General features: G+C 48.7%; 1 protein-coding gene across 2 annotated transcripts in view; it reads left to right on the top strand.

Moving 5' to 3' along the window:
* The window catches only part of SNRNP200 (small nuclear ribonucleoprotein U5 subunit 200), a 52,881-nt gene that overhangs the window by 22,879 nt on the left and 10,002 nt on the right, over positions 1-20,000 (top strand). The window contains exons 19-34 of one of the 2 annotated variants that reach the window (XM_058194076.1): positions 1,062-1,193; positions 2,010-2,198; positions 3,924-4,121; positions 4,730-4,882; positions 5,620-5,700; positions 6,602-6,685; positions 7,111-7,217; positions 8,885-9,003; positions 9,727-9,881; positions 10,063-10,252; positions 12,855-13,028; positions 13,236-13,396; positions 13,871-14,095; positions 15,441-15,632; positions 18,428-18,606; positions 19,271-19,422. In XM_058194076.1, the coding sequence (XP_058050059.1) occupies positions 1,062-1,193; positions 2,010-2,198; positions 3,924-4,121; positions 4,730-4,882; positions 5,620-5,700; positions 6,602-6,685; positions 7,111-7,217; positions 8,885-9,003; positions 9,727-9,881; positions 10,063-10,252; positions 12,855-13,028; positions 13,236-13,396; positions 13,871-14,095; positions 15,441-15,632; positions 18,428-18,606; positions 19,271-19,422 (2,491 nt within the window). Of the gene's footprint in view, positions 1-1,061; positions 1,194-2,009; positions 2,199-3,923; positions 4,122-4,729; positions 4,883-5,619; positions 5,701-6,601; positions 6,686-7,110; positions 7,218-8,884; positions 9,004-9,726; positions 9,882-10,062; positions 10,253-12,854; positions 13,029-13,235; positions 13,397-13,870; positions 14,096-15,440; positions 15,633-17,348; positions 17,541-18,427; positions 18,607-19,270; positions 19,423-20,000 lie in introns of both variants that reach the window. The other variant, XM_058194075.1, reaches the window with a different exon arrangement.

The following is a 20,000-nucleotide window of genomic DNA, read 5'->3' as shown; positions in this document are numbered from 1 at the left end:
TCTATCAATGTTGTTTTCCAGCAAAGAGCCCAAACACCATTGCTGGTCTTTTAAGCCTTATGGGAGGGGCCAATCATCTCTTGGCCCTACTCCAGAGTCATCCTCTCTGCTTGAGCTGCTCTTGCTTTCTGGCAGCTCTTCTCATGAATGCATTAGGAACAGGCTCCTCCTGTTCCTCTGCCTCACTACTGTCAGCCTCTGGAGACTCCGGAGTCCGCACATCACTGGCACCACCTCTGCCTCCGACGCAGAGCCCTCATCCGGCTTCCAGGTCTGGGCCATGTTCTTCCTCAGCCTCATCGCTGTCTGACTTGGCTGCCAACTCTGCAGGCTGCTGGCGGACCACAACACCAACCGTGGCAACTTTAAGCCTGGTGGACTTCAACTCCCAGAATTCCCCAGCTGGCTGGGTAATTCTGGGAGTTGAAGTCCACCAGGCTTAAAGTTGCCAAGGTTGGAGCCCCCTGTTCTAAAATACTTAAAAGGCAGAGAAGGCACAGAGGAAATCTTTTCATTACTTGGGGACTGCTATAGATTTTTGTTCTCGGGAAAGATTATATGTGAAGGGTTGCTAATGGTGGTGGTGGGTCGATCTGGATGGGGGAATATTTTCCTACAGGCAGTCCTCGACTTAACGACTGCAGTTGGGACTGGAATTTCCTTTGCTAAGCAGGGTGATGGTTATGTGAGCCGTGTCCAATTCTATGGCTGTTTTGCCACGGTTGTTAAGCAAATCAATTCAGTTCTTAAGTGAATCATGTTGTTAAGTGAATCTGGTTTCTCCCCCCCTCCCCCGTTGACTTTGCTTGTTGGAACCCGGCTGGGAAGGTTGTAAGAGATGATCATGTGACCCCAAGACACGGAAACAGTTGTCCATACACGCCAGTGTCTCCACTTCGATCATGTGACCATGGGAACGCTGCCACAATTCCTAAGCGTGGGGCCTTCTGGAAGCCAAATGACAGCTCATAATTGGGCTTTTGCTGATTTTACAGAAATATTATATTTCTAAATATTACATCTAATCTTTTTCGTCTCTTGGGCATCTCATCTCTTTACAGGTTCTGGTCTCCACTGCAACCTTGGCTTGGGGTGTTAACCTCCCTGCTCACACAGTCATCATCAAAGGGACACAGATTTACAGTCCTGAAAAAGGACGCTGGACTGAGCTGGGTGCCCTGGACATCTTGCAGGTAAAATCCCGCTGACCAATTGGGCGCTCCACAAGGCAGTGCGTTTAAATATTCAAACCATCATCATCACAAGAAATTTATCTGGCATGCTTGAACTCTATTGTAAGGACCGGGGGCCTGGCACAGAGATACAGCTGGCAATTCGAGCTGCCCCTTTATTGCTCCAAATTTCCCCCAAAGCTCCCACGTTTCTGGCCAGTCCCAGAGCAGTGTGATGTCAAACCCCCACATACACCTCAAGCAGCTTCTGGCTGCAGTTAGTCCAGCCCAGCACTGTGTAAATCAAGGCTGCACAGCAATAAACCCAGCAGGGCAAATCAAGGAGTTCAGGAAGCAAAGGATCCAGGTAATTAGTCCCAAAAGCCAGAAAGAATGCAAGGACTCTTGGAAAGTTCAAACATCTGCATGCAACACTTCAGGAACTCAGCGTTTGTTCTCGACAAATGCTCCTCCCCACAGCATCTCCTAGTCTCATTCCCCAGGTATGCCTTGTGAAGATGGGCGGGGCACTCTTCTCCCGAGTAGCCTGCTCAGTCTGCGTTGTTCTCGCTTTCTCTCCACTCTCCGTGCTCTTGGATCAGGAGCGGGTGGTCCTTGCTCCTTGCTTGAACTCTGTCTCTCATGTTCATCCTGCCCCTGTTCCTCCCTGTCTACAAGCTGTCCTAATCCTGAAAGGCCCCACCCTTCCCCATTTTCCTCCGACCCTCAGTCTCTGTCGGCTCAGGTTCCAGCTCATCTTCCCCCGCAGATTCAGGCTCCGCCGGGGGCATGACGCCTATACCACGTATCTCAAGACATATCATGTGTTTTCTTTAGATGTTGGGTCGTGCTGGAAGACCTCAGTATGACACGAAGGGCGAGGGCATCCTGATCACGTCCCACGGCGAGCTGCAGTACTACCTCTCTCTCCTCAACCAGCAGCTTCCCATTGAGAGCCAGATGGTGGCCAGGCTCCCCGATATGCTAAACGCAGAGATTGTGCTGGGGAACGTCCAGAATGCCAAGGTGAGGACGGGGTGCCCGTTTTCTGTTCACCTGGAAATACTCCCAAGGTTGGCAGCCTTCGCACATTATAGACATGGAATAAGAAAAGGAGGTTGTGCACTTGGATGCCACTTTGTAAGCTATTCTGTATGGGACAAACTACAAGCTACGGTTTTAATGTATAAATCAGAGGTCTTCAAACATGGCAGCTTTAAGACTTGTGGACTTCAGCTATGCTGGCTGGAGAATTCTGGGAGTTGAAGTCTACAAGTCTTAAAGCTGCCAAGTTTGAAGACCTCTTGATATAAATGAATGGTTAGGGCGGAGTTTAGTAACAATTGCATAACGTGACATCAACAGACGCATAGAGATAAGCAACATCTACCTACAAAAGGGCCTCTGTGGCTCAGACTGGTAAGACAGTCTTATTAACACAGCTGCTTGCAATTACTGCAGATTCTAGTCCCACCAGGCCCAAGGTTGACTCAGCCTTCCATCCTTTATAAGGTAGGGAAAATGAGGACCCAGATTGTTGGGGGCAATAAGTTGACTTTGTATATAAATATACAAATAGGATGAAGACTATTGCTAACATAGTGTAAGCCGCCCTGAGTCTTCGGAGAAGGACGGGATATAAATGCAAATAAAAAAAAAAGATGTAAGTAGATGTTGCTCATCCAAAGAGACAACCCAAAAGCTAAAAAGGAGGGGAAAAAGACCAAAACAACTCCTCGCCCGCCAGCAGTCAACACCCAGGTCTGCAGAGATTAAAACCAAGATGAATGCTACACCAACCATCAAGTAGTAAACTTCTCACATAGCGCCCATTGAAGTTGAGCGGCTGCAGTAAATTTAAATATAAAATAAGAAACTCACTCTGGGTGGCTTTTAGTGGCTTATAAATTCAAATAAAAAACACCCATAAAAGCAATTGTGCCAGGGGACGAGAGGGTTGGTCAGCCCTTCAAGGTGGACCAGACTAGGAAACCAATGCCATGTAAGACTTCAGTAACAAAATCTTGAAAGTCTGGATGTGTTTACTCTCTCACTCACTTGTGTGTTAACTAGAGACAGCATGTCTGAAGTGCTTTTCCAAAATACATTTCTGCCCCAGGCTCAGATTTGTTTTTTTTTTATCTAACTGTTGCCTTGGTTGTGGCTCTTCCTTCTGTTCCTGAAGGCCATTCCGTATATCGGTGATGGTGAACCTTTAAGGCACCGAGTGTCCAAACCGGGACGTGCATTTATGTGTGTGCATGTGCGCTTGCCGGAGTGCCGGAAACCCAAAGACTAGCTGGCCGGCTCGCGCATACCTGTTTTTTGGCTGTTTTGGGGGCTATTTTTCCGGTGTTTTTGGTCCAAAAATACCCGGTCTGTATTTTGGCCTTTTTCAGGCCATTTTTGGCTGGAAAAATGGCCTAGTTTTTTTGGTGTTTTGGGGGCGATTTTCGGACCATTTTCCGGCACTCCAGTGCCCGCGAAAACCAGCATGCACACCAGAAACCAGAAGAGCTGTTGGCAACGGCACACGTGCCCAAGGAGAGGGCTGTGCGTGCCACCTCTGGCACGCCTGCCATAGGTTCGCCATCACAGCCTTATATCCTCTCTGCTATCTCTCTTTTTAGAGTGAATCTCCACCACTTTCTGGTTTTCTGAGCAGGAGCTGGTGATGCCATTTCATTCCTCTGTCCTTGTAGCGTTTCAGAGACTTAATAGTGCCTGTACTTCCTGTTTGGGCTGTTGCAGGATGCCGTGAACTGGCTCGGCTACACTTATCTCTACATACGGATGCTGAGATCTCCAAATCTCTACGGCATCTCCCACGACGACATGAAAGGAGACCCCTTGCTGGACCAGCGCCGATTGGACTTGGTGCACACAGCAGCTCTGATGCTGGACAAAAACAATTTAGTCAAATACGATAAGAAGACTGGGAATTTCCAGGTTAGTAGTACAGAGATGTTCAGTTTCCTTTGCCAGGGCAGATTCCATCAGTGTCTGTTAATGGCCTGGCCATAATTAATCACTTGTGTTGGCGAAACATGGTGGTTAGAAGGCAGTATTGCAGGCTAACTCACTGTTCACTGTCAAGTTTGATCCTGAATGGCTCAAGGTTGACTCAGCCTTCCATCCTTCTGAGGTCGGTAAAATGAAGACCCAAATTGTTGGGGGCAAGAGGCTGATGTTGTAAACAACCCGGAGCATGTTGTAAAACACTATGAAGCAGTAGAGTCCTGATGGCATAGTGGTTAGAAGGCAGTATTGCAGGCAGACTGCCCACTGTCATGAATTTGATCCTGACCAGCTGACGGTTGACTCGGCCTTCCATCCTTCGGAGGTGGGTAAAAGGAGGACCCACATTATTGGTGGCAAGAGGCTGACTCTGTAAACGGCTTAGAGAGGGCTGGAAAGCACTGTGAAGCGGTATATAAGTGAGGGCTATTGCTATTTTCCTTCCTTCCTTCCTTCCTTCCTTCCTTCCTTCCTTCCTTCCTTCCTTCCTTCCGGCCATGTTAGCTGAACTTTCCCCAATCATTCTTCTCCCTCCGCAGGTGACTGAGCTGGGCCGCATCGCCAGCCACTATTACATCACCAACGAGACCATACAGACTTACAATCAGCTGCTCAAGCCCACCTTGAGTGAGATTGAACTCTTCCGCGTCTTCTCTCTGTCCTCCGAGTTCAAGAACATCACCGTGAGGGAGGTAGGAAAGTCGGAGATGGCATTTCCGTCCGGTTCAACTGGTATCTTCATCATTTGGCCAACATCGGGACAAATCAACGTTTGCAATTCCTGCAGTATTTTTTGCATAGCTCAGAAGCTTTGTCCAAATCCTTGCTTTTATCAGGGGAAGGGGGAGAATATTAGTATCTTAGTTTCTGTTCTTGTGTTTTCATCTTTCAGGGATTAAAATCATTTTTTTTATTGACATTATCACTAGAGGTGATGCTACTGTTGCTTAGCTCAACTTCATAAAAATAAATGTGCTCCTTTCTAAATATCTGGCATTCTAGCTGTCCCGGCACTTTTCTCAGAACTTCCCAGTCCTTTCATTTTTATTTATTTTTTTTAGAATCTAGCCACATTTTTTTTGCTTTCAAATGTAGTCCTTCGTGGCTGCCTTTTTAGCTTTGGGAATTGATTGACTTAACGTGGGTAGATTTATGGATGATTTGTGCAGTAATTCACCCATCGCCTTAGCCAACTGATTCGCAAAATTGCAGCCAAATTATACCGCTGAAACGAAGCAATCAGAAGTGGATCAGAAAAGCTCCATTCTAGTCCTTGGAACTAAATTCTGAACTAAACATTCTTTATCTTTATGCAGTGAGTCCAACTGAGGGAATCCTAATAAAAATAAAACACTCTTTTTGCGTGTTCACAGTCGCATGGCAGAGCGGATTCAGTTTTCAATTTTTTTTTCTTTCCTCATCTTTGCAGGAAGAGAAACTGGAGCTTCAGAAGCTGCTTGAGAGGGTCCCGATTCCAGTGAAAGAGAGCATTGAGGAGCCAAGCGCTAAGGTAAGTTCTTCCAAGTCAGGGAAAGTCTGGATTTGTTTAATTTTTACAGTGCATGCTGATTTTTACTCTGTCCATACACATTGTCAAGTACCTAGAAGGCTGTTGTGACCCAGGCCCAAGTAGCTAGTAGGAAACTCAGTCAATGTAAAAACAAACTATGAGAACAGCTGAGAATTAACTCATTTTCAGCATAGTCCAACTAAATTAAAGCAAATTCCTCCCAACCCAATTCCTCAGCCTTATCACCAACCTTGGTCCAATTAGGCAAACTGCCAAAGGTCTTTCTTGGCAAAAGTTCAGAAGACACCGATACAAAATAAATGCAGCAAGACAAAGCTATCAACGTTGTTTTCCAGCAAAGAGCCCAAATGCCGTTGCTGGTCTTTTAAACCTTATGGAAGGGGCCAGTCATCTCTTGGCCCTACTCCCGAGTCGTCTTCTTTGCTTGAGCTGCTCTTGCCTTCTGGCAGCTCTTTTCATGCGTGCATTAGGAACAGGCTCCTCCTGTTCCTCTGCCTCACTACTGTCAGCCTCTGGAGGCTCTGGATTCCGCACTTCACTCCCCGATGGCCCTGGTCCCACCTTAGTCTCCGATGCAGAGCCCTCATCCGGGCTTTCCCCAGCCTCCAGGACTGGCCCACGCTCTTCCTCAGCCTCATCACTGTCTGACTCCGTTGCCCGCTCCGCAGGCTGCTGGCGGACCACAATAAAAGCTGAATAGGAGATTCAGATGAATAAGCAATATGTTCTAATATGGTTTTGAGTATTGATTGCAGTCTTTCCCAAGGCTGGAGTCCAAAATGAAGAACATTTTCTTTTTTTAAAAAAAACAGTATTTCCCCCTTCTAAGGGGCAGAAGGAAATGTTCTTTGGAAGGTGCTAAGTTGACTTTCTCTTCTAGATCAACGTGCTCCTCCAAGCTTTTATCTCTCAACTGAAACTAGAAGGCTTTGCCCTCATGGCGGACATGGTCTACGTCACTCAGGTGAGATGCAAGTTCTGAGGTAATTTGATCCCTCTAGTTGGGTGTGGCTGCCCTAATGCTGGAGAAGGTCCATCCCAGGGTTATCGGATCCTTGGGGAACTTGAAGATTTGGGTTTTTTTTTTTCTATTTCATGAAATATTAAAAATCATAAAGGCTTTGGTGGGACCTAGAGTCCAGTTTGTCTGATCCAACTCTTGGTTGTTCAGACTTGTACAGTTGAGGGTGTGAGGGAAGGAGGAATGCCACTGAAGTCTGATCATCTGTAGGAAAAGCTTCAAATCCTGACAGTTTAGGATTCAGAAGGCGATGGTTCTTTCACTTGCCAGAAAATTAAAAGCAGTCTGGGATGAGATGCACAGTATTTTCCTCTTTCTCTAGGTACCAGTTGTGTGTTGATATTGACTCTCTTGTTTTGTATTCTCAGTCTGCTGGAAGGCTCATGCGTGCCATCTTTGAGATTGTCCTTAACCGTGGTTGGGCGCAGCTCACCGACAAGACCCTCAACCTTTGTAAGATGATTGACAAGCGAATGTAAGGCAGCTTCCTTAATTTTTCATATTTCCTGTAGTTTCTATCTGATCATGCCATCTGCCCTTGATACAGTTTTGTTTCCCTGCGTGGCTTGTTCAGAAATAAATCTCAGTTTAGTTCCATATAAATATTCCAATTAGTAGATTGTGTGAAATGGGCCTTAAGGATTAAGATAGCGAAGGACTAACCTGTTCAATGTACCCATATTTTTCAGAGTATAAGACGCACCTTAATCTTTGGGGGGGAAAATATATAAAAAAAATTCTGCCTACCAGGTATTCATCTGGCTAGCATCCTTACTTAGCCTGGTCAGCTTCAGCACATTAGTTCGCTCGCTAATTTTGAGGTTGGGGCTGGTTGGGGCTAAAAAACAGCTTCTAAAACACAGCTGATTGTTGGAGGGAGCAGCAATTAGAAAAGCAGGCAAAGCACAGAAGATCGCTTTGTTCGCGTTGGGGCTGAAAAACAGCTTCAAAAGCACAGCTGATCGTGGGAGGGAGCAGCAATTAGAAAAGCAGGCAAAGCACAGAAGATCACTTCGCTCGCGTTGGGGCTGAAAAACAGCTTCAAAAGCACAGCTGATCGTGGGAGGGAGCGCCAGTGACTAAAGCAGGTGAAGCGTGGAAGGGATAAGAGAAGGCAGCAGCTGTTCCGGGTAGCCATTTTGGGCACCGCGCGTCACGTTTTCATCCTCCAAACGTGTTGCGTTTTCAGGTGACGATCGGCGATGTTCTTTGGCAATCCCCGCAGCTAGGAAGAGGACGTGCAGAGGCCGAAGGGTGGGGGTCGGCAGGTGGCCGGGGTTACATTCAGAATATAAGACGCACCCAAAATTTTCAGCCTCTTTTAGGAGGGGAAAAAATGTGTCTTATATTCTGAAAAATACGGTATATTACACTCAGGAAAAAAAAGGATACATACATAGTTTGGTTTCCCTTGAATGGCTGAAATTTACTTGTGATAGCCGTCTCCTGGTATCCTGACTTCTGTCGCTGTGTTTGTGGAGGGACACACTTTTGAAAGAAACATGTAAAATACCTGGCAGAAAGTTTGTCAATAGGGTTAAATAGGGTTAATGTGGGGAAAGTTGGGGGGGGACTGGCTTAGCAGTTGTGGAGATGCAATCATGAGCATCTTGTGTCCTTAACCATGCTTTCTTCTGGTGCATTGATTGGTTAGCGTTTTGAAGTAGTCCCTGCCTTCGGAACTTTCTAGAACCCTTTTTAATATTTTAATAAGCTCCTCTATCTCCAAAGAGATCTTGTAAGAACACCAGAAATTTGACTGCAGGAGTTCAGGCTTCTGAATTCCCCCCATTCTATGTTGGGAAGAGAATGTTCCGTTTAGCATGTACACAGACACATATAAAGAACATGACCGCCTCACCAAGATAGTAAAACTTGGGAGTCTTTTCAAAATCAGAATGAGCAAAATTGGCATCTCGCAGCCTTCACAAAAGTTCACTTTTCTGTAAATAAAAATAAAAGGCTCAGCCAGATGAGCCTTTTCTAGCCATGATTGAGGATTGTATCTTGAGAGGCACCAATACTGGAGTTAGACCAGTTCCCTGCATCGATTCCCAGTTTGAGATGCTGTTTCTAGAGATGTCAACCACTGAAGGAAACTATTGTGCTGGATCCTGAGTGGCAGCCGCCTTGTTCCTACAGGTGGCAGTCCATGTGCCCACTCCGACAGTTCAGGAAGCTGCCCGAAGAAGTGGTGAAGAAAATTGAGAAGAAAAACTTCCCGTTTGAGCGGCTCTATGACCTGAATCACAACGAAATAGGTCAGTGACGGGCGACTACAGTGTCTCTTAGAGAGGGGAGGGATGTGAATTGGGGAGGGCTCCATCTGTAGGCCAACAGAGGTACTGTACCCCTTTGCAATGCGTGCATTGCTTAGTGTTGTATCGGAACCTATTTTTGATCCTTTGTGATCCTGAATGAAACGTTCATTCTGAATTTGACGAAACCAAAAAATAGACCAGTGAGGACCCAACAGAAGTGACCATGTATTGTGTAGATCATTGCAATAAATAGGATTTGTAACTAATTTGATATTTCTAAGTAAATTAAATAAATTAAAACAGTAAACTCCAGAATAGCATAGAATAGCATAGAATAGGAGAATGGAATGGAAAAGAATAGGAGAGAAGAGAAGAGAAGAGAGAATAGAATAGAAGGGAAGGGAATGGAATGGAATAGAAGAGAAGAGAATAGGAGACAAGAGAATGGAATGGAATGGAATGGAATGCAATAGGAGAGGAGAGGAGAGAAGAGAATGGAATGGAATGGAATGGAATGCAATAGGAGAGGAGAGGAGAAAAGAGAAGAGAATATAGAATAGAATAGAATAGAACAGAACAGAATAGAATAGAATAGATTTTTTTTATTGGCTAAGTGTGATTGGACACAAATTTGGGTTTGTCAGTCAGAACCTTGACCCCTGGTCCCAATGTTCCTGAGAAGGTCCATTTCTCTTCCTCTTCACCCATCCTGTCCTTCTGCAGGAGAGCTCATTCGGATGCCCAAGATGGGGAAGACGATCCACAAGTACGTCCACCTCTTCCCCAAACTGGAGCTGTCTGTCCACTTGCAGCCCATCACCAGGTCTACTCTGAAAGTGGAGCTCACCATCACTCCTGATTTCCAGTGGGATGAAAAGGTAAACGGGCAATTGTGGAGCCTTTAGGAACCATCTCCAGTAATGTGGAGGAGGTGGGATCTGTGGGTCACCTGTGGATGGGGCACTTCACTGTAGAGAAGCTCCTTCCATCTTGGTTTGGCAGCTCTCCTCGCTTCCATGGTTACGATCCCATCTCTCTCTCCTCTTTTGTGGGGGGCAGGTCCACGGTTCCTCTGAAGCCTTCTGGATTTTGGTGGAAGACGTGGACAGCGAGGTGATCCTCCATCATGAGTACTTCCTTCTGAAGGCCAAGTACGCTCAAGACGAGCACCTCATCACCTTCTTCGTGCCGGTTTTTGAGCCTCTCCCTCCGCAGTACTTCATTCGGGTGGTCTCCGATCGCTGGCTTTGTAAGTCCCTGGAGAAAGGAGACGTTTGCCAAAGAAGCTTATGTTTTCTTGCTGGAAATGGCGACGTCGTGGGATACGCTATGAAGGCATCCCATCTGCGCATAAGCATTTTCTTGCAGAAAGTCAGTCCAGTCTGGTATTTTGTAAGAGCCCCTGGTGAGCGCAGTGGCTAGAATGCAGTACTACAGGCTGATTCTGCTCACTGTAATTAGTTTGGCAGTTCGAGTCTCACCGGCTCACGGTTGACTCAGCCTTCCATCCTTTTGAGGTCGGTAAAATGAGGACCCAGATTGGTGGGGGCAGGAGGCTGACTCTGTAAACTGCTTAGAGAGAGGGCTGTAAAGCACTGTGAAGTGTATATAAGTCTAAGGGCTATTGCTATCTTCCTTCCTTCCTTTCTCCCTCTTTCCCTTTCCTTCCTTCCTCCCTCTCCTTTCTCCTTCCTTCCTTCCTTCCTTCCTTCCTCCCTCCCTCCCTGTGGTTAGAATGCAGTACTGCAGGCTAACTCTGTCCTCAGTCAGGAGTTTTCTGAGGTCAGTAAAATGAGGACCCAGATTGGTGGGGGCAAGAACCTGACACTGTAAACTGCTTAGAGGGCTGGAAAGCACTGTGAGGCAGTATATAAGTTAAAGGGCTATTGCTATTTTCCTTCCTTCCTTCCTTCCTTCCTTCCTTCCTTCCTTCCTTCCTTCCTTCCTTCCTTCCTTCCTTCCCTCCCTCCCTCCCTCCCTCCCTCCCTCCCTCCCTGTGGTTAGAATGCAGTATTGCAGGCTAATTCTGCCCACAGCCAGGAGTTTGATCCTGAACGGCCCAAAGGCTGACTCAGCCTTCCATCCTTCCGAGGTCGGTAAAATGAGGACCCAGATTGTTGGGGACAAAATGCCACCATGCATTGTTCGGCTCTCCTGCAGCTACACTAAAATAATAATAATAATAATAATAATAATAATAATAATATTTTAATTTATATACCGCCCTTCTCCCGAAGGACTCAGGGCGGTGAACAGGCAGATAAAATATAAATACACACAATAATTTAAAAACAACCCTTAAAAAACTAATTTAAATGCCCAAAACGTTAAAAAACATACTCCCCTGTAAAATAACATACTTTTAAAAACCCCATCCAATAAAAATAAAAATCAGGCTAGTCCAGCCATATGAAATAAATAAGTTTTAAGTTCGCGGCGAAAGGTCCTAAGGTCAGGTAATTGTCGAAGTCCGAGGAAGTTCGTTCCACAGGGTGGAGCTCCCACAGAAGGCCCTCCCCTGGGGCCGCCAGTCGACACTGTTTGGCTGGCGGCACCCTGAGAGTCCCTCTCTGTGGGGCGTGCGGACGATGGGAGATAGAAGCCGGCAGTAGGCGGTCCCGTAGATAGCCGGTCCTAAGCCATGGGCGCTTTAAAGGTGGTAACCAATACCTTGAAGCGCACCCGGAAAACAACAGGTAGCCAGTGCAGTCTGCGCAGGATAGGTGTTATGTGGGAGCTCCGAGACGCTCCCTCAATAACCCGCGCAGCCGCATTCTGAACTAGCTGAAGTCTCCGGGTGCTCTTCAAGGGGAGCCCCATGTAGAGAGCATTGCAGTAGTCCAGGCGAGAGGTAACAAGGGCATGAGTGACTGTGCATAAGGCATCCCGGTCCAGGAAGGGCCGCAACTGGCGGATCAGGCGAACCTGATAAAATGCTCTCCTGGAGACGGTCGCCAAATGGTCTTCAAAGGACAACCGGCCATCCAGGAGCACGCCCAAGTTGCGTACCTTCTCCATCGGGGCCAATGATTCACCCCCGACAGACAGCCGCATCTGCAGCTGACTGTACCGAGGTGCCGGCATCCACAGCCACTCCGTCTTGGAGGGATTAAGTTTGAGCCTGTTCCTCCCCATCCAGACCCGTACGGCTTCCAGACACCGGGACAACACTTCGACAGCTTCACTGGGGTGGCCCGGGGTGGAAAAGTACAGCTGAGTGTCATCAGCGTACAGTTGGTATCTCACCCCAAAGCCACTGATGATCTCACCCAGCGGCTTCATATAGATGTTGAACAGGAGGGGTGAGAGAATCGACCCCTGCGGCACCCCACACATGAGGCACCTTGGAGTCGATCTCTGCCCCCCGTCAACACCGTCTGCGTCCGATCAGAGAGGTAGGAGGAGAACCACCGATAAACGGTGCCTCCCACTCCCAACCCCTCCAACCGGCGCAGCAGGATACCATGGTCGATGGTATCAAAAGCCGCTGAGAGGTCTAATAGGACCAGGGCAGAGGAGTAACCCCTATCCCTGGCCCTCCAGAGATCATCCACCAGCGCGACCAAAGCTGTCTCCGTACTGTATCCGGGCCGGAAGCCGGACTGGAACGGGTCTAGATAGACAGCTTCATCCAGGTACTGGGGTAGCTGACATGCCACCACACTCTCTACAACCTTCGCCGTAGAATGTTACTCGGGACATTCAAACTAGTTGTTGGGTCTCTCCTCCAAAGGAGACCGGCTCTAGCAAGAGAGAAACGTGGGAAGCTGGTTAGGGTTTTTCTCCTCAACCTCTTGGTGTCTTCAGGTGTCACTGTTCCTCAGGTGTGTTTGTCTGCTTTCTCATTCCAGCCTGCGAGACGCAACTGCCAGTGTCCTTCCGACACTTGATCCTGCCAGAGAAGTACCCTCCTCCCACCGAACTGCTGGACTTGCAGCCCCTGCCAGTCTCTGCCTTGAGGAACAGCGCCTTTGAGGGCCTCTACCAAGACAAGTTCCCCTTCTTCAATCCAATCCAGACCCAAGGTAGGCATTGCAAAGGGTCGGTGGAGGACCATCCCACCCAAAAATGTATTTATTTGGGCGTGGAGAGCTTCCAGGAGACTGCATGTCTTTGCAGATACAACACAGCGATATCTAATAAATAATAGCTAGCTTTGAGCCACCAAGAACTCCAAGAAAAAAGATAAATTTGACTGCTGGGAAGTCAGCTCGTCTCTTTTTCCCGTCTAGTGTTCAACACGGTCTACAACAGCGATGAAAACGTCTTTGTGGGTGCGCCGACGGGCAGCGGGAAGACCATCTGCGCCGAGTTCGCCATCCTGAGGATGCTGCTGCAGAACGTGGAAGGCCGCTGCGTCTACATCACTCCCATGGAGGCTCTTGCTGAGCAGGTGCCGAGCTCCGAGCCGGTTTTTTTTTTTTGAGTCTGCTCTTCCCAAGGAAGGGAATAGATCAGAGCTCAATGCAGGTTGCTCCCTCTACAGCAGGGGTGCGGAACCCTGGTCCCTTTTGTGAATTGTGGACTTCAAGTCCCAGAATTCCTGAGCTAGCATGGGGGACCCTGGCTCTTTTATGAATTCTGGACAACTCCCAGAATTATTGAGCCAGCATGAGGGACCCTGGCCCTTTTGTGAATTGTGGACTTCAACTCCCAGAATTCCCGAGGTTTCAGGAATTCTGGGGAAGTCCACAAGCCATAAAAGGGCCAGGACTCCCCACCCCTGCTTCTACAGAGAGTCTCCACAGGCAGCAGATGTGAAAAGGAGGGTTGCTGAGACTAGAAGAGGCCAAGCCAGCGGAGGTTTGACCTGGAGGGTCTCTGAAGATGTCCTCATCTTCCTCTTCTTCTCCCTTCTCCGAGGCAGATCTTCCTGGACTGGTATGAGAAATTCCAAGAGCGACTTCTCAAAGTCGTCTTGCTGACGGGGGAGACCAGCACGGATCTGAAGTTGCTGGGGAAGGGCAACATCATCATCAGCACCCCGGAAAAATGGGACATCCTGTCCCGGCGATGGAAGCAGCGTAAAAACGTGCAGAACGTCAACCTCTTCATTGTGGACGAAGTCCACCTCATTGGCGGCGAGAACGGGGTGAGTTTCCAGCCGAGAAATCACTGGAAAGGGAGCGTTGCTAGTGGAAAAATCACTTAAATCCGGCATCTCCAACCTTGGCAACTTTAAGCCTAGTGGACTTCAACTCCCAGAATCCCCCAGCCAGCAAAGCTGGCTGGGGGAATTCTGGGAGTTGAAGTCCGCCAGGCTTAAAGTTGCCAAGGTTGGAGACCCCTGACTTAAATCACTTTCTTGCTAGTGGAAAAATCACTTAAATATGAGCCAGCTAGTGTGAGTTCCAGCTCAGTTCATCAGATGCCTTCATGAATGTTTACGATTCCTGTAAGATTTTGAATCTACTTACCATAAAGTTCATTAGTTGGAGAAAGAGCTGTCAAAACTCTGGTTATTTTTTTGCCGTCCTGGACTGATATACCTCTGCTCCAACATCCTACATGCCACAGTTTTAGTCCCAGCGATAAATTTTGCCTCCTTATAAGTCACGTCTAGATTATAAAACATACGGTAGCTGTAGCATTGGAACTGGCTGACAAATCACACACTCGGCACGTAGCCCTTAATGGAAGGACATCTGCATGGAGGGAAGGGGTTCCCCCAAGGTTCTGCCTTAGGTCAAAGAGTCTTCGTAAACAATTTAGATGAGGGGATAGAAGGGGAACTCCTCAAAAAGTGCAAACGACATTAAACTGGCAGGAATAGCCAACACCCCAGAACAGGGGTCAGCAACCTGCGGCTCTGGAGCCACATATGGCTCTTTTGGCCCTCTGCTGTGGCTCCCTGTCAGGTGATCCTATCACTGGCTGGCCCTCCCCTCCCAGTCATTCCTCGCCTGGCCTGAGAAGGTAAGGGCAACAACAAGGGATGGAGAAGCAGCCAGGGCAGAGAGAGAGGGGGGGGGGCGAGAGGGAGGGAGGGGAGAGAGAGAGACATCAAAAGGATTTTGTGGTTCCCAGTGTTTTTTAACAACTGGTTCTCTGCCCTAATGATTGGCTGGGTAGGCGTGGCTTGGGGGCTGTCATGTGACTTCTGTGAGTGACATTGTGTTGGCCACGCCCACCCATGTTTTGTGGCTCCCGGTGTTTTCTTTTCTGTGGGAAATGGGTCCAAATGGCTCTGAGTATTTAAGGTTGCAGACCCCAGAAGACAAGCTCAAGATCCAGATGGATCTCAAGAGACTAGAACACTGGGCCCCATTCAGCAAAATGAAATTCAATGATGAGAAAAATAAGGTTTTACACTCAAGGCAAGAAAAACCAAACACAGAGGTATCGAATGGATAGAGCCTGGCTCGATAGCGGCAACTGCCATGAGGGGGACTGGATGCCCCTGACTCAACTTCTCCCTCTTTCGTTTCTTTTCACAGCCAGTCCTGGAGGTGATCTGCTCCCGAATGCGCTACATCTCCTCGCAGATCGAGCGGCCCATCCGCATTGTGGCCCTCAGCTCATCCTTGTCCAACGCCAAGGATGTGGCCCATTGGCTTGGCTGCAGCGCTACGGCCACCTTCAACTTCCACCCTAATGTGCGCCCTGTACCTCTGGAGCTCCACATCCAGGTAAGCCTCCCGCTCTTTCAAACGGGCAGCCCCGACCACGCGGAGCTCCTCCTGCAAATCGGTCCATTGCTTGAGTTACCTCTATGGTAAATCACCTTCATTGATTGACACAAGCTTAGCAGCCTAGGGTGCTGGTGGCGGAATTGGACAGTGATGAGGCGGAGGGGAGGCCAGGGCCATCAAGAAATGGGGTGTGGACTCCAGAGCCTCCAGGGCCTGAGAGTAGTGAGGAGGAGGAGGAACTGGGAGAGCCTGTCCCTAATGCCCGAATGAGAAGAGCTGCCAAGAGGCAGGAGCAGCTCAAGCAGAGAGGTCACCTCGGGGGTAGGGCCAAGAGATAATTGGCCCCTCCCATAAGGTTTAAAAGGTGACCGGCATCGGTGTCTCAGTTTGCCGGAAAACAAAGTTGGAGCTGCGCTCGTCCCATTCTCCACTCTGGATGTTTCTCCGAGAAGACCTTGGCAGCTCTCCATTCTCTGCTCGAGACGCTTAACTGCAAAGGACTTTGGCGATTATCTAAATTGGACCAGGTTGGAAAGACTGTTTTGTGTGAGAAGCCTTTGCTTTTGAGTTTCACGACGCTGGGAATGTGTCAATTCCCAGCTGCTTGAATAAAGTTTATTTTCATTAAGGCTTCATTACTGCATTTGTTGCTACCTGCTCGAGTCTGGGTCACAACACTTTGTGTGTTTCTATAGGCTAAACAGAATGCCACAGTTTTAGTCCCAGCGATAAATTTTGCCTCCTTATAAGTCACGTCTAGATTATAAAACATACGGTAGCTGTAGCATTGTAACTGGCTGACAAATCACACACTCGGCACATAGCCCTTAATGGAAGGACATCTGCATGGAGGGAAGGGGTTCCCCCAAGGTTCTGCCTTAGGTCAAGGACTCTTCGTAAACAATTTAGATGAGGGGATAGAAGGGGAACTCCTCAAAACGTGCAGACGACATTAAACTGGCAGGAATAGCCAACACCCCAGAACAGGGGTCAGCAACCTGCAGCCCCGGAGCCGCATGTGGCTCTTTGGGCCCTCTGCTGTGGCTCCGTCAGGTGATCCCATCACTGGCTGGCCCCGCCCCTCGCCCTCCCCTCCCAGTCATTCCTCGCCTGGCCTGAAAAGGTAAGGGCAACAACAAGGGATGGAGAAGCAGCCAGGGCAGAGAGAGAGAGGGAGGGAGGGAGGGAGAGAGAGAGAAACAGAGACACAGAGACAGAAATAGAGATAGAGGGAGATGGGGGGAGAGAGGGAGGGAGGGGAGAGAGAGAGACATCAAAAGGATTTTGTGGTTCCCAGTGTTTTTTAACAACTGGTTCTCTGCCCTAATGACTGGCTGGGTAGGCATGGCTTGGGGGTGGGTGTCATGTGACTTCTGTGAGTGACATTGTGTTGGCCACGCCCACCCAGGTTTTGTGGCTCCCGGTGTTTTGTTTTCTGTGGGAAACTGGTCCAAATGGCTCTTTGAGTGCTTTAAGGTTGCAGACCCCAGAAGACAGGCTCAAGATCCAGATGGATCTCAAGAGACTAGAACACTGGGCCCCATTTAGCAAAATGAAATTCAATGATGAGAAAAATAAGGTTTTACACTCAAGGCAAGAAAAACCAAACACAGAGGTATCGAATGGATAGAGCCTGGCTCGATAGCGGCAACTGCCATGAGGGGGACTGGATGCCCCTGACTCAACTTCTCCCTCTTTCGTTTCTTTTCACAGCCAGTCCTGGAGGTGATCTGCTCCCGAATGCGTTACATCTCCTCGCAGATCGAGCGGCCCATCCGCATTGTGGCCCTCAGCTCGTCCTTGTCCAATGCCAAGGATGTGGCCCATTGGCTTGGCTGCAGCGCTACGGCCACCTTCAACTTCCACCCCAATGTGCGCCCTGTACCTCTGGAGCTCCACATCCAGGTAAGGCTCCCGCTCTTTCAAACGGGCAGCTCCAACCATGCGGAGCTCCTCCTGCAAATCGGTCCATTGCTCTAGTTACCTCTATGGTAAATCACCTTCATTGATTGACACAAGCTTAGTGTTGAGTTCCGTCAGCAGCCTAGGGTGCTGGTGGCGGAATTGGACAGTGATGAGGTGGAGGGGAGGCCAGGGCCGTCAAGAAATGGGGTGTGGACTCCAGAGCCTCCAGAGGCCGAGAGTAGTGAGGAGGAGGAGGAGGAACTGAGAGAGCCTGTCCCTAATGCCCGAATGAGAAGAGCTGCCAAGAGGCAGGAGCAGCTCAAGCAGAGAGGTCACCTCGGGGGTAAGGCCAAGAGATAATTGGCCCCTCCCATAAGGTTTAAAAGGTGACCGGCATCGGTGTCTCAGTTTGCCGGAAAACAATGTTGGAGCTGCGCTCGTCCCATTTTCTGCTCTGGATGTTTCTCCGAGAAGACCTTGGCAGCTCTCCATTCTCTGCTCGAGACGGTTAACTACAAAGGAATTTGGCGATTATCTAAATTGGACCAGGTTGGAAATAATGACAGACTGTTTTGTGTGAGAAGCCTTTGCTTTGAGTTTCACGACGCTGGGAATGGGTCAATTCCCAGCTGCTTGAATAAAGTTTATTTTCATTAAGGCTTCATTACTGCATTTGTTGCTACCTGCTCGAGTCTGGGTCACAGCACTTCGTGTGTTTTTATAGGCTAGACAGAATCCCTTTCCTGGAGCTAATCAAAAATCTCAGCTTCGTTTTTCCTGCTGTTAGCGGGCTTTTAATTGCAGTTCTTCCTTTGAAAGTCTGCCCAGCAAGTAGTTTTGACGCTGTTCGTCTTCTGCCTCTCGTTTCCTTCCCTCGCTTTCTCCAGGGCTTCAACATCAGCCACACCCAGACCCGCCTGCTCTCCATGGCTAAGCCAGTCTACCACGCCATCATGAAACATTCTCCCAAGAAGCCAGTCATCGTGTTCGTTCCCTCTCGCAAGCAGACCCGGCTCACGGCCATCGACATCCTCACCACCTGCGCTTCAGATGTCCAGAGACACAGGTAACAACAAACACAACAAACCCTCTAGTTCAACCAGTGTTCCCTTTATTAGGAGCTCCAGCTCCTAGTCTCTCTCTCTCTCTCTTTCACACAGCAGGCTAACAAATCCAGCTGGCCGGAAGATGAATAGTGGTTTGCCACATTTATTCATCTCCGCCCCCTGCCTTTTATCCCCAGAGCTAGGTTAGGGCTTCACTGGCAGCGGTGGCTCTTCTATTCCAAGGACTGGCCCATAGATTTCCACTGTTCTCCTCCTGACTTCTGCGCATCCGCGCATCAGGCACTGGACCCAGGTGTTCCTCCTCTTCCTCATCAGCCACCTCCAGACCTGGGAGCTGTTGATTCTCCATTCGAGGGCTGACGGACAGCCCAGGCTCCCCCTGTCTCTCTCTCTCTCTGCCAGCTCCATTCCCTCTTCCCCTCGGAGCTCTCAGGTTGCCTTGATGCTGATCCTCACCTCCACGCCTCTTCCTCTGATTCAGTTGCTGAAGGGGCCAGTGGCCTGAAAGTGCTTTTGAACTCGACTCCTGTTCCTGCTTACTTCCTTTCCTGGCGGGAGTCTGGCCCTTGGAGAAAAAGTCCCCTTCTCCTTTGTGAAGGAGAAGCTGGCTAAGATCTGGCTTGCTTAGCCGTTCTAATCTGCCTGGCTTCCCCACCTCGACAGGTTTCTGCACTGCACGGAGAAGGATGTGGCTCCCTACCTGGACAAACTGAATGACAACACCTTGAAAGAGACGGTGGTGAACGGGGTGGGCTACCTGCACGAGGGGCTGACCTCAATGGAACGAAGAGTCGTGGAGCAGCTGTTCAGCTCAGGTAAAGCGGCAAGGAAAAGCAAGGCTAATAGGTCTAACTTGGAAAAAAAAAATAACTTCAGATTCACAATTAATGTATTAAATGCCTTCTTGCTGGAAAGATGAGTGAGTAAACTGTAATACTGCAGTAAAAGATCATGAGCAGATTGCGCTTTTAAGTTTCTACTGGGGAAAAAAAACAATTTGCGGAGAAGAACGGAATGGAACAGAATTAAAACGGAATAAAATGAGGTAGAAGGGACCTTGGAGGTCTTCTGGTCCAGCCCGCTGCTGAAGCAGGAGAACCTATACTATTTCAGATAAGTGGCTGTCCAGTCTGTTCTTAAAAACCTCCAGTGATGAAGCACCCACGACTTCTGGTGGCAAGCTGTCCCACTGGTTAATTGTCCTCACTGTTAGGAAATTTCTCCTTAATTCCAGGTTGGTTCTCTCTTTGATTAGTTTCCATCCCTTGTTTCTTGTCCTGCCCTCCGGTGCTTTGAAGAATAAATTGACCCCCTCTTCTTTGTGGCAGCCCCTCAAATATTGGAACCCTGCTATCGTGTCCCCTCTAGTCCTCCTTTTCTTTAGACTAGCCAA

This window comes from Ahaetulla prasina, chromosome 9 (assembly GCF_028640845.1).
Source record: "Ahaetulla prasina isolate Xishuangbanna chromosome 9, ASM2864084v1, whole genome shotgun sequence".
NCBI classification, from domain to species: Eukaryota; Metazoa; Chordata; class Lepidosauria; order Squamata; family Colubridae; genus Ahaetulla; species Ahaetulla prasina.
The sequence above is the reverse complement of the archived record's forward strand: the minus strand, read 5'-3'. Positions and strand labels throughout refer to the sequence as shown.